This window comes from Hypomesus nipponensis, chromosome 25, assembly GCF_054491055.1.
Source record: "Hypomesus nipponensis isolate SF chromosome 25, ASM5449105v1, whole genome shotgun sequence".
Classification (NCBI taxonomy): domain Eukaryota; kingdom Metazoa; phylum Chordata; class Actinopteri; order Osmeriformes; family Osmeridae; genus Hypomesus; species Hypomesus nipponensis.
Window position 1 is genome coordinate 11,389,290 of NC_140385.1, and position 16,147 is coordinate 11,405,436.

The following is a 16,147-nucleotide window of genomic DNA, read 5'->3' on the forward strand; positions in this document are numbered from 1 at the left end:
GGAAAGAGGGTGCCCACCTGATGACCCCACTGAAGAAGTTAGCACCTTCAGCCACTGAAGAAATCAAAGGAATGCTGATTACTGTGAGGGAAATTATAACAACAAACAAACAAACAAAATTGAGCTCAATGGCCATTTTGAACTACCGTTCGAGGTCATTTTTCCTTGAGACGCCAGACTTATGAGTATTAATAAAATAAAAACTGAGCATAATGTTGTGTTGCAAAATCAAATACTAACTTAGCACTAATTCTTGTGGGCCAGGCAATCTTTGTAGTTGCACCAGAGGTTACTTGCCACAGTATCACTAAGGACATTGGCAACGTCAATAACATACCCCGTGAAAGACAACTAAGTGACACAGTGATTCTGTAGAAAACCACAAAGACAGGAACAAAGCAAAAACATTTAGCACAGGGGTCCTTTGTGCTATATGCCAGTGTCTCAGAAGTGTCTGAACTAAATATCTCATCTGAGGTTTACAAACAGCAGCAAAGCATCTACAGTATGAAAAAAAAAAATCACCCTGCTTCCGTTGCACTCATTACATTTAGGAGAGCATATTGACTCTTTTTCACTAAAGTTGTTCGTCTTTGGTGTAAGCTTTTCAGCAAATACATTTGTTGAAGTAGGCCTGTATTTTACCTGTAACACAACAACAAATAAATAAAAATTGTAATGAAAAAATGTATTGGCCATTGTTATTCTTGTAGAGCTGCTCAGACAAGTTTAGTGCATGAAGGGCTTCAGGTCAACTATTAGCACTTGGTTTCCATCAGTGGAAAAATCTTGTACTGCAAGTGTAGCTAGCTACAGATTTGAACCTCAATGACTTCCTTTGAGAAGTGGAACCGTCATTTGTCTGTCAATTAAAAGCAACAGCCCCTTAACTAACTGATGGAGGGAAAATGTCTGTAGTGTTTATGAAGTGTGAAAAAGATTTGTTACTGCGCTACTGCTATGCCTACTTTGTCAAAAGCTTTATTACTTAAATAACAAGAAATCAATTAAACATGTTTAATGAGTGTAAACTATACATTTGTGTAGGGGCTATTTGCCACTGAACATCTGTTAGCTTTCACCTCACAGCTCTTGGTCCTCACTTTGGAAAAGAAACAGACATGGTTTTATCTTACCATTTATCCAAAACTTTATTTCAAATGATTCCAAACAATAATAAATTATAAAACATGTTTGAAAGATTTTTAGAGACATCACATTTTATACACACTGTAAAGCAATCAAGATCATAATTGCATACGTAAGACATACATGACAAAGTACAGCTCAAAGAGATGGATATCACACTTAGATGGATTTTTTTATGAAACAGAAGACGATAACGAGGAATAGACAGCAGAAGAGAACTCCAGTTCTCATGATGGAGAGAAGCACCAGGATTCTCATCTGGTCCTCGCCAACTACTTTAATATCCAGCTTGGTTCCCTCTCCATACACAATGTCCCCACACGATGCCACAGCACAGTAGTAAGTCCCAGCATCAGAGAGGGTGAGGTTCCTCTTGGGGAGGTTGTAGACACAGCTCTGTGTAGGAGACCCAGCCTCAGGGCTCTTCTCACACTGATCACTCCTGCCTCCATGGGTGTAAAGGATTCCTGGACGGGATTCTCCTGAGCCACGTCTCAACCAATAGACACTGTGTTCTCCAGGACAGGTCTCAGTGTGTATTGTGCAGTTCAGAGTTACAGAGTCTCCTAGCTGGACTGACAGAGACGCTGGCTGCTGGACAGTATATATGATGCCAGAGCCTTTTACATTGAGAATGGCTTCCTCTGCAAAGTCCATTTGGTTGGAAGAGGAACTGGTACAGTAATATGTAGCTGAATCTGATAATTGCACATCTGACATCCTTAAGTGAAGTTTGTTTCTGGCGATGTGAACTGAGAAACGAGGGTTATCCTTGAATTCATTGTAAAACGTGCCATTTTGATTAATATACTTAAACGATGAACATATGAGCTGAGGTTTATGTCCCAAAGTTTGTTTGTACCAAGACAAGACTACTGTAAGTCCACTTAAATTATGTGAGCAGGTCAACGTAACTGATTCCCCAACACTGATGAACATAGGATCCTGACGTACATCCAGAGTATAGGCTTAATAAGAAATACAAAACATACAACAGATTTTATACACAAATATAATTTATAGCAGAAATCTACCTAAAAGCAACAATAATTTGCTTAAATGTTCATATAAACTACAGTTCTGAGCCAGGGTGGATACAACATACAATTAGCAGAGAAATAATACATTTTAAACTTACCCAATTCTCCAAGAAGTGCAACTATCAACCCAATAGTGGTAATCTTTAAAGGTGTCATGTTCCTTACACATTAGCCTCAAATGATAAGACTGCTGATGTGCACACACTTTGAAAAATGTGGTTGAGTGTGATTGGCTAAGATCATAGATATTGTTTTTTGCTGACTTTAGTGTCAGTCACCATGGTACCCACATAACCAAAGAAATCCACCGCAGAAATAAACAATAGTAACACAAAAGCAACATATATTTATATCCATCTCACCATTTGTTTGGAATAAGATTTTTAATGTTTGGTATAGAATGCCAGGTGTTTATGAATGTTCTCAAGAAAAATACAGGTTATATCTAATTACCATTAGTTTATTTGCTATTATCTGTGTCTGCTGAAGCAATGTGATGTTTACATGGGGTATTCCAAAAGCAACACTAATTGTTTCAAAATGGATATGAAAAAATGCAGGTTTGCCCACTTGACAGAATGTAAAACTTGTCTAATGGCCAAAAGTCAATTCAAAAGGAAAGACGGCTCAAGTAATCTAAAAACAACTGTTCCCACAATGAATGTACCGTATGTCTAGTAAAACTTTTCTTTATACATTTTCTCACTGATGTTAACAAGTGACAAGAGAATGAATATCAGTCCTATTTCTTGCACCACTACTACATTACAATATGTTCGGCTATAATTCAATACTGTTTAATGGGCCAGCAGGCATGATATCAAAATATTTACACTGCTAGTACAAAAATATGTAATGTAATTTGTTTTTCTATTTATTTGGAAAATGATAATATTTTCTGTTCATTAATATTGGCAAAACCCATATTGAAATCCTCTTGGTTGAAGGATATCTTCTCAAAAGGTACCAAAATGATAAGTGAGGTAAAACTGAGAGTGAGTGAATGTAGCAATCAGTCTGGTTCACCAGGTTACCTTGGAAAATATATCAGATGATAACTTAACTGTGATTTAGTATATGGTTGTGAAATATAATTAATTGTTCATTCTTTGGCACTAATCAACATATTCTGCAAATTATTGTCCAAACATTCCTTTGATATCCAACGCAGCAGGGACTGACTGGATTGTGTTCAAAAGCACACTTGGATTTAGCTGTCAAATATTATTTTTTTTGCATCTAGTGCAAGACCAGTAAATGGAATAAAGTATAAGTCCTATTATGTAGATCGGTTTTACAGTTAGTTGTAAAAGTAAGTAAAGTAAAGTAAGTTGTTTCCGAAGCCAATTTACCCCAATTTTCTTTTTGTAAATGCATAAGTTAAAATGATTACAAAAATCTAAATAATATTTATATTTAATGTAATAAACATAGCTTTCCTCTCCCAGCTTTATTCTCTAACCCCAGAGTATACTGCTGTTGTCTCCATGCTGCCTATCTTGTGGGTTTTCTTTTATTCTTGTTCAGATTCAGAGCAGCATAATGGAGGTTTTCCACATCTCTGCCCTGTTATCAACAAAAAATACAAAGTTACTTTTTTTTTGCAGATGTGTATACTTAATTTTTTTAGCTTTACTAATTGTAAGCTCTGGCAATGGTATTTCCTTGTTCCTAGTTATTAATGGTTATTCAAGCAGTAGTTCAAATAATAATAATGATATGACAAACATAGAGGTACACACCCCTCCATCTGCAGAAGAGATGGAAGTTCTTGTCTGAGAGACTGATCAAAATTGTAGGGTCAGACTATGATTGATATTGCACATTATGGCAAGTCAAATAAGGTCAGCTTTTTGGAATTTTTCAGTGGTTGACTTTTACCCTGGCATCACTTACCTCCACCATAACCTGGATTTAAACAAACATCTTGCTTTCACAATGCAGACCTGCCGGTATTACATCAGTTATAGGTGTTACATTTGTTTCTGACAGAGAGCTCTACCCAGTACTACTCATCCACGCCACAGCTCTCTCCCATCTTGATTACTGTTAACTCTCCACGCTAGCTTATCACTTATTGATAAGTACATGAAGCACTTTGAGCGTCTGGTCAGAACCTACATCTGCTCCACCATTCCTAACACATTGAATCCCTTTCAATTTGCATACAGCCCAAACAGTCTACGGGTGTTGCCATCGCCCTGGCAACACACACCACCCTCTCACACCTGGAAAAGGGTCACACATACGTGAGGATACTGTTTGTAGTCTACAGCTCAGCATTCAACACTATTGTGCCCACCAAGCTCGTTCCTATGCTCAAGACCCTGGGCCTTGAAACCTCCCTTTGCAACTGGATCCTGGATTTGCTGACAAGCAGATCCCAGGCGGTGAGAATGGGCAACCTCATCTCCTCTACACTGAACCTGAATACCGGGGGCCCTCAGGTACTCAGTCCCCTCCTGTATGCCCTGTTCGCACAGGACTGTGTGGCCACACACTGCTCCAACGTCCTTACGTTTGTGGACGACACCACCATCCTTGGTCTCATCAGGAATGGCAGTTCGGGGCAGTCCTGAGCATCAACAGTAATCCTACACACAGCTCCCAATCATTTCTTTCATGTTTTGTTGTATTTATTTAACCAGTGATGGCACTTGAGAACCAGTTATCATTAACATTGAAGACCTGGCCAAGAGGCTGCAACAGGATCAAGTAGATACACAACACATTAAAATAATTGATACAGTTATTGTACAGTTATACAATATTAGACTAAAATAAAACATTCTGTACTGTGTTCCAAATTAAGATATTCATAAACAAGTGCAAGGTTGATTTATAGGTATATAGGGTTAGGAACATATACTTTTTTTTGCTACATTTTATTTTCTGATCAGAAGCTCCAACCTCTCTCCAATGACAAGGGAAACGGAATGTATGTCATACTATACATCTAACCTATACGGTTTAAACACTCCCAAATGCCTTGTTTGTTCCTGTATTCCCAATCCTAGATAAAACTACAATTTTGACAGACCAATGACAGCACTGTATAGAGAAGCGATTTTCCACAAACAACAATGATGATTTGCAATTACTATTATTATTATTAGGAGTGTAGGTTGTGCTTAATTAATTCAAATGGCATCTTAGTCTAGAGGGCCAAAGCCACTCTGAAGCAATCATGATGTATAGGAAATAGCCTAAAAATGGGATGGCTTTAACAATAAAAAATAACTTCCTGGTGTGAGAATCAAAGGAGGAGCAATATGAAGTATGTCCTGCCTAGGGGAACATTCGGTTTTCTCAGCAGTGAGGGGTGAGATGACTACTTTGTTTCTTCTCAAAATAACACTGAGAAATGTCCTGCAGAACTCCTTTTGTGTTTTGGCTGTTAATGTTAGGATTGAACTTGGCTGGTATGTTTTAGTAAACATGAAAAAACTATGTGGCGACGGAGGGAGGTTAGAGATGTAAGCCTATAGTTGTAAGATAGACTCTGTGTTAAAGGGTCTTTCCATTGTGCTTACATACAGTACCTCACAATGCCCCAACTGAAAACAACCTGCAAACTGTAGAGGAAGCCTGGTCTTCAGCTCTTACCACACTCACATGCACCCTTTGTACATCAAAACCACACGGACCCTTCTCACACAACACTTTACACCTCCATCATGTAGTTATGTATTTTACTCCACAAATCTGTAGTGTATTCATGTAATGTATTTATGTATATATCACTTTTTGGAGCACAGACAGAGAATGAGAAAGCAGGTAGGAGCGACCGGTGAACATTAAGTCACCCTGACATTGAAACAACCTTGTGTCATATAATACCTTTGAAAAAATATAGTTCTGCCTGTGTGTTGGTGGTCTATGACATAACTAATTAACTGTTTGGTATTTGGGTCTGTAGGGGCCATGCAGATTTTTTCCTCCAAAATGTTTACAAAAAAGAAAATATTAATTATTTTTTCAACCTTAGACTCGTTGGCCTTGACACATTTTTTATGTAGAACACCTACAAGAAAAAAAAATGTAATTTTGTGCTGACTGTGCTTGTCAAGGCCACGGCTGTGCCCGTTTCATGTTTAGCGAGAGCCCCATCTTACAGCAGACCACAGAAGACCCACATTGCATGTGGGTAAAATGTAGATAACAACACCCAACCAAGGGCCCTACACAAACGTTTGACCTTATGAAAAGATTCCACTACAGTATATGACAACCATATTCTAAAGTGCTCATTACATCATAGCTCAAGACTCCATTGCCAGTGGACACACTACGATTCACAACCATGCCATCACATCCGTACACTCATGCATGCATACAATTACTGACCTAGCTACAGCATGACACCAAATGTGACCCACTTGACATTTTCCATTTTGAGCAACTGTGGTCTCTATGTTGCACTAGTAAACGGTGGTGTGGCTGTTGATGAGGTGAGGCGGAGAAGAAGTTGCGTCTCGAGATGAGGCACATTCTGAGAGGTGTGAAGTGACAGTACGAGAGGGACTTTACATGAGACACAGGGTCTTCCTGTCTCTATAGAGAATCCAGGGCAGAAAAGACGAGTTTACAAAGTACAAAAGGTTGCATAATTAATTCTTCAAAAATTATGACTTGAACATCGATACATTTCAGTGATTATTTGTAGCTTGTTAATCACACTCGCTGGTTAACAGAAGCCCGTGGGGATGAAAACAGTGATTTTAAGTTGGCCTTTGACAGCATGTTGTCCACAGTCAACTTGACCCAGACTATGCATGTAAATGCACAGTGCATGTAAATGCACAGTCTCCAAACCACATCCTACAACCCCCAAAGAGCAACTAAGTTCAACAGTTAAGAGTTCATACTGGGTAAGAGATGAAAAAACTAGCATAGGAACAACAAAAATAAAAATATCAAATATTTTAGACCCGGCAACATAAAATAATAGTAGCACTTTAGTAACTCTAAAATGTTACATGATTCAGGCATAGAAAATGTTGTAGTTAACTTGCAGGTTTTCACAAAGAGGTGTTAACAGTGTTAACAGGGATTGATATTGGTTTCAGAACTTTACCACATTCAGAGAACAAAGAACGTGGTAAAGAGCAAAGAGAGAGACAAAGAGAAAACAAGTAAGAGGGTCACTGTACACAAGGCCACCATATCAAGATTACCTACAGTAATTGTATGCAGCAGACCACAATGTCAACACATTTGAAATACCTTTGGATCCTCATTATAGGTTGAATGGAAATAGGTTGAGTGGCAGTCATGAGCACACTAAAGTATATATACTCTAATTGTTGTTTGGGTGTTCCTCATGGAGCGTTCTCTGAGACAACTACTGCTCCCTGATGACTAAGATGTGAATTACATTTCTTCATGTCATGGTACAAGGTAAAAATCACAAGATCAGGTATGAAGTATTATCTTGAGAGTTATCCTCACGTTTAGCCCTTGCCCATAAACATATTTTTGTGGGTTAACTAGTGGAGATAGTTGTCTTGCTGATAATGTCTTACGAGAAGCATCTACCTTACTAAGTTATGAATACATGTAAATAGGTTACCGCAGTATTGCCAATGAAACCCAATTAATATCCATTAAAAATTGTATTGTATTGTAACATACATTGTAATGTATTTTTCTGCATACATTCCCGCTCGACAGGCCCCATGATAAGACTTGGTGGTAATGTGCAAATGACTATGATTATTTCAACTGACTCCACATCTTAAATGCAAAGTGTGAAGTGACTCATAGAGTAGTCAAAATTACTATGAAAATATCAATAAGAGTTACATTCAATGAAATCTTGTTGGTTATGCACAATCCGTTGAAGAGCCATTATTCTCTGTAAATAAAGTGAAACACAATTTTGGATTCTCTTTACTTAATTGAAGTTACATTTATTTCATTCACAATTAAATACAATAAGGTTTATAAGAAATATATAAGCAACATTCCAATAAAGCCATATATAACTCATTTTAGTTATGTTTTTACCTACAGTATGACATAGAAAAAGCAACACAAGATGGCCAAAATTCATTGTGTTACTGTCTCAGTCCAGAGTAGACAGTGTCTTTGTCCATGGAGCTTCTCTGTCTTCTTGCCTTCCCTCTCTTGTTGAAATCGAGAGCAACGTACTGCAGCTTATCAGCCTCGTCATCCTTAAGGTGAAGAAAATAAATTTTCTTGCATGTTCATTGCCAGTATAATAACTCACCAAATGCTAATAATTCCACAAGGGCTCATGTTTAGAAAGAAAAACAAACAAGATACTAATGTCTCAAGTCTAATGGTTAAGTGAATAATGACTACAGTGTAACAAAGTGACACTTTACCTGGCTAGCAGATCTTTGGGCCGGCAGAACACTTGGCATGGGGTTGTTCACTTTAAAGGAAATATGTTTATTACAGCATTATCATCATCTTCATTAAATTGTAGTTGAATACACAGCACAATCATATTGAGGAAATTTCAGACAATACCTGTACATTTCAGACATGTTTTCATCTCGTGGATAATCCAGGACAGGACAATAATCAGCATGAATGAAACCGCTAATCCACCACCCAGGAAACACACCAGCAGATGATTGCTGTTACATGGATCTGTTTTGATAAAGAAAACAATTCATATATTTTGGTTACAAATTAAACAAATCAATAAAAAATGATTTAGGATGACAAAAGATAGGGTAGGCAGGGTATGTTGTTGAGAAACACTTTTTGTCATATTTGCTGAAAGTAATTTCAAGTCTTAATAGCAACCAAAATATCTACCGGTTTGACGGTAATATGAAATATTTCTGACTTCTGTGGGCGTTGCAATACTGTAATAAACACAACCAATCATTGAGGGGTACCCTGACTAGTGATTGGACGGGCTACCTGTCTGTATACCTACCTACCTGCGTGCACTCTGCCCCTCCACCCAAAACTTGTGGCTTTGAAAGGAGGAGGAGGGACAATTTGCGAAACTTGCCTACCCTGCCTTTAAATGTACATAAAATGGAAATATGTCTTCTGCAATTTGGAAGCACTGTAAAAACAGACAGTACGCAGTTTCAAACAGAAGTTGACAACTTGAAACAGTGAAGATTATAAATAAAATATATAGAATACATTTTCAACAGCAGCAGTGCTCCTGGGCTATGCATATTTATTTATGTCCCCTTTTAGAATGGTCACATACTTATTTTACCCATTTATCTTGGATAGTAAGACCTTGAGTCTCCTGATAGATGGAAATGTAAGGAATGATGAGTGAAGGGGCTGGGAGGGGTCATGATAGAGCTGGGATGCCTTTTTGTGTATGGACCGATCTTTTCAATAAAAACAATTTTAAAAAGTATGTTACAGTTAACCTGAATGGAGCTAATTAGACTCTTGATGTTGTATTAACTGTATGTTAATTATTACATTGTCAAGAAGACAAGCATTTCAAGTCGTATACTCGTATTTACATAAAACGTGTTAAGCTATCACCTCTGGTACCTCTGGATATGGAAGAATGAAAACCATATGTCAGCTATGACTTACCACAGATATACAGCTCGGTTCCCTCTCCGAACAGTATCTCCCCACACGATGCCACAGCACAGTAGTAAGTCCCAGCATCAGAGAGGCTGACGTTCCTCTTGGGGAGGTTGTAGACACAGCTCTGTGTAGGAGACCCAGCCTCAGGGTTCTTCTTACACTGATCACTCCTGCCTCCATGGGTGTAAAGGATTCCTGGATGGGATTCTCCTGAGCCATGTCTGAACCAATAGACACTGTGTTCTCCTGCACAGGACTCAGTGTGTATTGTGCAGTTCAGAGTTACAGAGTCTCCTGGCTGGATGGACTCAATCACTGGCTGCTGGACAATACTAATGCTTTTAAAGTCTCTTGTGGAAAAAGAAAGCATGTGTCATAATTTAAATATTTTTTATAGGCTGTTAAAAAGAACAATAAACCAAATCAAAAGTTCACCTCTGAAAACAAGGAAAGTTCCTGTATCTTCAAAAGTCATCATACTTAGTTGTGATCTTCCACATAAATACGTAGCTGAATCAGATGGCTGAGTGTCATTGATTTGAAGGTGATATATCCCTTCATCAAGCTGTACTGAAAATCGAGGATTGTTCTTAAATTCACCATAAAGGTTGTTACTACTATATGTATATTGGTGTGATATCAGTTGGAGTCCCTGGCTGGTAGTTTGCTTATACCATGACAGATATTTTATATTGTTAGGATAGAAGCATTGTAGAGTCACATTGTCTCCAATAAAAACAAACAGAAGAGATATTGGTTGAGCTATGATGTCCTGGTTATGCACATTACCTGAAATAGAGAAGAAAAAAATGATGAGAGACTTAACCTTTATATTGTGATTTGAGTAGTGTGCAACATAGTACAGAAATCTTTTATTAGTAATCATCGCTACTTTTACCACCCCTAATTTAGCACTCAGAATTCTTCTCAAACATACCTCACATTATACAACTCATAAATTCTCCTAGTTTAGATAGTATCACTTACATATTTTAAAGAGGACAACCACTCCTAGATAAGCCCAGAACATCTTCTCACTTCTTCTCTTCAAACGTGTCTGGCACAACCACACTCAGGGTCAGGAGTCAAAATAAAAGCATCAGCGGAAAATCTGAATATACAAGGGCATGCATGCTTTTAGGTTAGTGAGAGGAAGTGACTTTGAGAGCGATTTCACACATTGCACATACACTTTACATGGAAACACATTTTATATGATTTTTATGTTACAGATTCAAGTTGCTGGCAACAGACGTTTTAGGATTGTCTGTGGTTTGGTCTTAGTGATTAAGGAGTCCTATTGACTACCGTTTACCTTTCACAGATTTAGGATGTGGATTTAACTCTTAAATGCTTAGTGAAATATTCGTAGACAAATATTTTTTTGGGGTGGTTTTGCTAAATCAGCAAGTTGGGATATACTTTTAGCCTTACGATATTTTGTGAATAAGGCCCCAGGTCAATAACAGGAACCCCTAGTGTACACAGATTTACCAACAGCAGCACCATATATTGTGACAAATGTTCAGCTCTACACTGTAATTACAGTGTACAGTACATCCAGTTATTAATACAGGGTGACAAAATCATAACTTTTCATCATTAAAACAAGTTTATTCAAATGATTACATGTATGATCTTTACTAAATAATGCATCATAACAAGTTCAGCTATTAGCATATACTTCCATGTAAAAATGGCTTTACTTGGAATATTAGGCTACAATAAGATCTTCCATTCAATACATGTGCAATTGCAGAAGGAGGTTGAAAGTGGTGGAGTAGGACACAAATGCAGGAGAGTAGCCAGGAATTGCCTCAAACAAAGGGTTTATTCTTCAAACGGGAAAACAGACAGTAAAATAGGGTACGGACAAGACAAAGACTGGACACAAAACAGCAACCTAAATACACAGAACCAAACAAGACACAGGTGGACATGATAAAGACAAACGAGAATTGAAACCATTCAACGAGACACAGGTGAAGACAATGGGTGCGTTTGACTTCTGCAACCGCCTGCAGTCCGGCTAACTTGAAGCAGCCAATGGCATTCTCAGCTTCAAGTCGGCAGCAGCCGGCGCTGCATGAAGTCGAACCCACATAATGATAGACACAGGGAAACACTAGGGCAGGGCAAAACCAAAAACAAGGGGGCACAGCAGTGGCCGTGACAGATGGTCGATGTTTGACACATTACCGGTACATTTTCAGTTACACTATTGAATCACAGTGTCTCTATTTTCTGTCAGTTACAGAGCCTCCTGGCTGAACTGACTCAGATAATGGCTGCCTGAAAACAACCTGATTGTTAGATTTTGGGCCTGAAAAAGTTATGATCTTATCGATAACAATGTATTGCAACATTGTATCATAAGATTGTAAAGCAATAACTTTAGGTTTGACACAGTGAATAAAAGACAAAAGATTTGTATCTGTAACTAGATTAGACACATTTTCTGAAGAAAGTGTGTGTGTTGCCGGAAGCAGTTGAAATGTTTTTGTTGTTGAAAAAACTGTACCTGCAATCAGTTTCAGCATGCAGTAGGCCGGTATGATGTATAATGTAGATGTAGATGTTCTTTTCAGAGTGCAGGTGCAGGTGCCATCTTGGAATTGGAAAGGGGACGTTCATGACATTGTTCTCAGGTCTCGTCTCCCTACACGCAAGGGATGACTTGACAAGGAATATGCCACCGGCCCTAACCTGTCTGTGTAGCTGAGGTGGACGCTGGTGTCATTCTTTCCAGGAAGAACAGTCCCTTGATGATGTAATCTTGCCCAACTGTCTGAAGACAGCTCAGAGGCATATTACTCTCTTGGTTTTCGCGTCTTGACTGTCGTACTGTGGCAGTCAGGTGCACATATACATACATACATACATACATACATACATACATACATACATACATACATACATACATACATACATACATACACACACACTAGATGTCTTACGGCGGCGTCTAGAACGTCCGCACATGGCGGCCATCTTGCCACAGGCAACTCGCTCACCCATAACATTGTGTTGACGCTACATGTACTTTTTAAATGACCATAACTTGCCCAATTTTCAACCGATTTGGTTTGGTTTGGTTTGTTATCAACGTCAGATATGTCGCTATTCCACTGCATACTTATGAATAATTCAGTAATTTAAAAAAAAATTAATTGATGTATGCAGTGGAATAGCGCAGAGGTCTTCAACCCTGGTCCTCAGGGACCCCCTGCCCTACATGTTTTAGATGTTTCCCTTCTCCAACACACCTGATTCAAATGAATGGTCATTAACAGGCTTCTGCATAACTAGATAACAACCCATTGATTTGAATCAGGTGTGTTGGAGCAGGGAAACATCTAAAACGTGCAGGACAGGGGGTTCCTGAGGACCAGGGTTGAAGACCTCTGGAATAGCGACATCTCTGACGTTGAGCGAGTTGCCTGTGGCAAGATGGCCGCCATGTGCGGACGTTCGACTCCGTTGTCCAGCAACGCGGACGAGACATCTAGTGTTTATATATATCTATGGTCAGGTGTGCTGCAACAACAAGTGGCAGACTAATTGAGTACTGCCCCTGGAGTTCATCCACAATACTGTAGCACTGCCAGGTGGCAGCAGTCACACTACCGGCCTCTACTCCTTTGTCTGCGGGTGGGTCCCTAAGCTCCTGAAAATAGGGTATTACTACACTGACAATTATTTTTGTATGAATTTGTTACGGGTCCCAAGGCTGATGGGCCACAGCAACAAATGATTTTGTTGGCTGCCTTTCAGTTCCTGATAAATACAGATGTATATTAATAGGAATGGAGACATCAGCGTTTCTCTTTGCTTCCCAAATCTTCTCTGGAGGGGAGGGCGGAGCCCCTCACCTAGCGGAAACTGGGCGCAACACCACTTAAACTAATTAGTTCCGCTTCTCTGGTTCCTATTATTAATACATACATACAATTACTATACATACAGTAATTTAACAAAAAAAGAAACAGTGTCAATGTTGAATATACCACAAATTCACAGTTCCAAAGTACAATTTATTTCCAAGGCCACTGCATCTGAGTTATTTTAATTTCTGGCCGTCTTTTAATTTAATCTCAGGTAAGTTCATGTAGTATAACATACAAAGCAGAGAAATTGGTAGACTACCTTGTATTTGTCTTTGTTCTTTTTTTGCCAGTTATTGCCAGGCCAGAAGTGGTAACAAATCCCCTGAGCAAAAGAGAAACATGAACAAGTAGTGACACACTGGAATATCATATTAATAATTCCCCTGACTTCCCGGCAACAATACAAGCACTCAAAATTGATACTTACTCCCATCCACTTTTTGAAGAGTTGCGCCGCCCAATGAAATGGCTCTTGTTGGCCGCATGCCAATCAATGTGCCCGGGTTGGCATTTTCAGCCAAACCGACTTGCCAGGAAGGACAAATAATACATTTGCTAAATAACAGACCAAATATTGCCTTTTAGATCATGAATTTTATATCATGTTTAACTACTTCTGTACTCAAACATACCTCAGAACCTGGGGAAAATTTCAAAAGGACCTGTCAAAATAGACTGTTCTTGTGGGGTGCTACTGTACAGTGGTCATCTTGATAGCTGGGGAGCCATGCTACCATGGACTGTACTTGGCTAGATGCAGACTTTTGAATTGAAACAGTACTTGGGCTGCGATTGATGACGTCTCACAAGAACAGATAAGTACGCAGATTGAGAAAGGCCTAGAGCCTTTGATTCAAGATGAGAAGCTAGGGGTGGAGGCTTGGTACTGATACTAATCTTTCAGACGGCTCTCTCAATCTTGCTTGCTCCCTTGAACTCTGTGGTTTATCTGTTGCTCCTGATTTGTGATCTTTATCAAGCTATGTGAAACCTACAATAATACACAGAGAATTGGTAATGAAGACATTATGAAAACCTCAGTCAACCACAGCTTTTCCTATTCCGGAGTCATGTGACATTATTGGAGGTGTTATGCTACCCATGCCATCCTACACTATCGTTATTTGACTATCTCATAAAAATAAAACAAATGTAAACATTGGGGTGTATGTAGCCTATTATGCGCAGAACACAGTGTGTATTGGTTCAGACATGGCTCAGGAGAATCCCGTCCAGGAATCCTTTACACCCATGGAGGCAGGAGTGATCAGTGTGAGAAGAGCCCTGAGGCTGGGTCTCCTACACAGAACTGTGTCTACAACCTCCCCAAGAGGAACCTCAGCCTCTCTGATGCTGGGACTTACTACTGTGCTGGGACTTACTGTGCTGTGGTTTCATGTAGAGAGATACTGTTTGGAGATCAGACCAAGTTTTGACCAAATCAAATGTTTAAACAATTCAATTAGTAAAGAAATCATTCATACTATCTTGGAAAACTAGAAGTTTCATGTTGAGCTCTGTGGCACTGAATTTTGGATGTATGTGTTTAATCCCAAAATCTTAAAATACAACTAGGAACACCTACTCCAGGATGTCAAGTGATTTTCTATGTTCATTCAAATGAGGTCTTCTCAACTTGGAATAGCAGAGTATCTCTTTTATCTTGTACAGCTATGGCGAATACAAAGGGTCAAGAAACAGTGACCGTGAAGAGGATCTCACAAGGGATATTTTATTATGTCTGACATGGAAGGGATGTGTTTGTGGTAAATACAAACTATGGGCCTGATTATGAAACGGTGTGGAAGGTTCACAGCAAAAAGTGGCTTACAGATGAGTCATTCACACTTTAAACCCTCCCCCAGGTACAAGAATGTGTTAAACAGCTCAGCTACAGAAATAGTATACAACCCAAGTTAAACTTTGAGTTGCTTTTTGGTGAGGTGTAATTATAGAAACTGATAATTTACCAACGTGGGTGGCATTCTTGGGCACATTCACTTGTATAATAACATAGAATCTAATAACATATCGTGTGGATAATGCTCCCTATAGACTGAGAGGTGAATTACATATATCCATGTCACGGTTTGTGGTCTCCTTTGAATTACTCAGAAGCCATAACGCTGCTAGTAAAGTACTTAAATATACTTATGTAGCAGAGGGTCTGCATCTCACTCCTTGGTGTGAGTGGGAGGAAGGAGAAGCTCAGTGTCACGTGAGACCTGCTTCTTTTCCAGAAAGATGAAGCTTGATAGCATTGTGTATCATCATCAACAACAACAACAACAACAAAATGATGGTGATGATCCTTGTGTAGCTGGTCATTCTTTATAAACGTGACGCAACCTAAATGTATGAAGGAGGTTACAGACCATTTGTCAGTTATTTTCCACTGTGGTATCACACCTCACTGTTGATCTGCTGAAGACAAATAACCTGCAAGTTACGCAGGAAGACTGGGCTCCAGCTTTCACCACACTGGCATCGCAGCCCTCGGTACATCAAAACCACACAGACAGT

At 39.1% G+C, this 16,147-nt stretch overlaps 2 protein-coding genes across 2 annotated transcripts; both read right to left on the reverse strand.

Moving 5' to 3' along the window:
* Window positions 1-1,308: 1,308 nt before the first annotated feature.
* LOC146222299 (uncharacterized) lies at window positions 1,309-2,345 on the reverse strand. The gene is made up of 2 exons (XM_084692137.1): window positions 2,288-2,345; window positions 1,309-2,117 (listed from the first exon to the last, which is right to left on the reverse strand). Exons 1-2 carry the CDS (start codon window positions 2,343-2,345, stop codon window positions 1,309-1,311), a joined length of 867 nt encoding a protein of 288 aa, XP_084548263.1.
* A 5,768-nt stretch (window positions 2,346-8,113) lies between these two features.
* On the reverse strand, window positions 8,114-10,767 carry LOC146222300 (uncharacterized). The gene is made up of 6 exons (XM_084691296.1): window positions 10,725-10,767; window positions 10,173-10,526; window positions 9,741-10,085; window positions 8,688-8,810; window positions 8,540-8,589; window positions 8,114-8,365 (listed from the first exon to the last, which is right to left on the reverse strand). The coding sequence occupies exons 1-6, from the start codon at window positions 10,765-10,767 to the stop codon at window positions 8,249-8,251; spliced, it is 1,032 nt and encodes a 343-aa protein (XP_084547422.1). The 3' UTR covers window positions 8,114-8,248.
* Window positions 10,768-16,147: the final 5,380 nt, after the last annotated feature.

What these genes read in the sequence shown, in the direction of transcription:
- LOC146222299 (XM_084692137.1), bottom strand. Translation starts at nt 2,345, where the DNA reads ATGACACCTTTAAAGATTACCACTATTGGGTTGATAGTTGCACTTCTT. An exon ending in TGCACTTCTTGGAGAATTGG is followed by an intron (nt 2,118 to 2,287) that starts GTAAGTTTAAAA and finishes TTTCTTATTAAG; the next exon opens with CCTATACTCTGGATGTACGT.
- LOC146222300 (XM_084691296.1), bottom strand. Translation starts at nt 10,767, where the DNA reads ATGTTCTGGGCTTATCTAGGAGTGGTTGTCCTCTTTAAAATAT. An exon ending in GGTTGTCCTCTTTAAAATAT is followed by an intron (nt 10,527 to 10,724) that starts GTAAGTGATACT and finishes TCTCTATTTCAG; the next exon opens with GTAATGTGCATAACCAGGAC. An exon ending in AACATGTCTGAAATGTACAG is followed by an intron (nt 8,590 to 8,687) that starts GTATTGTCTGAA and finishes TTTCCTTTAAAG; the next exon opens with TGAACAACCCCATGCCAAGT.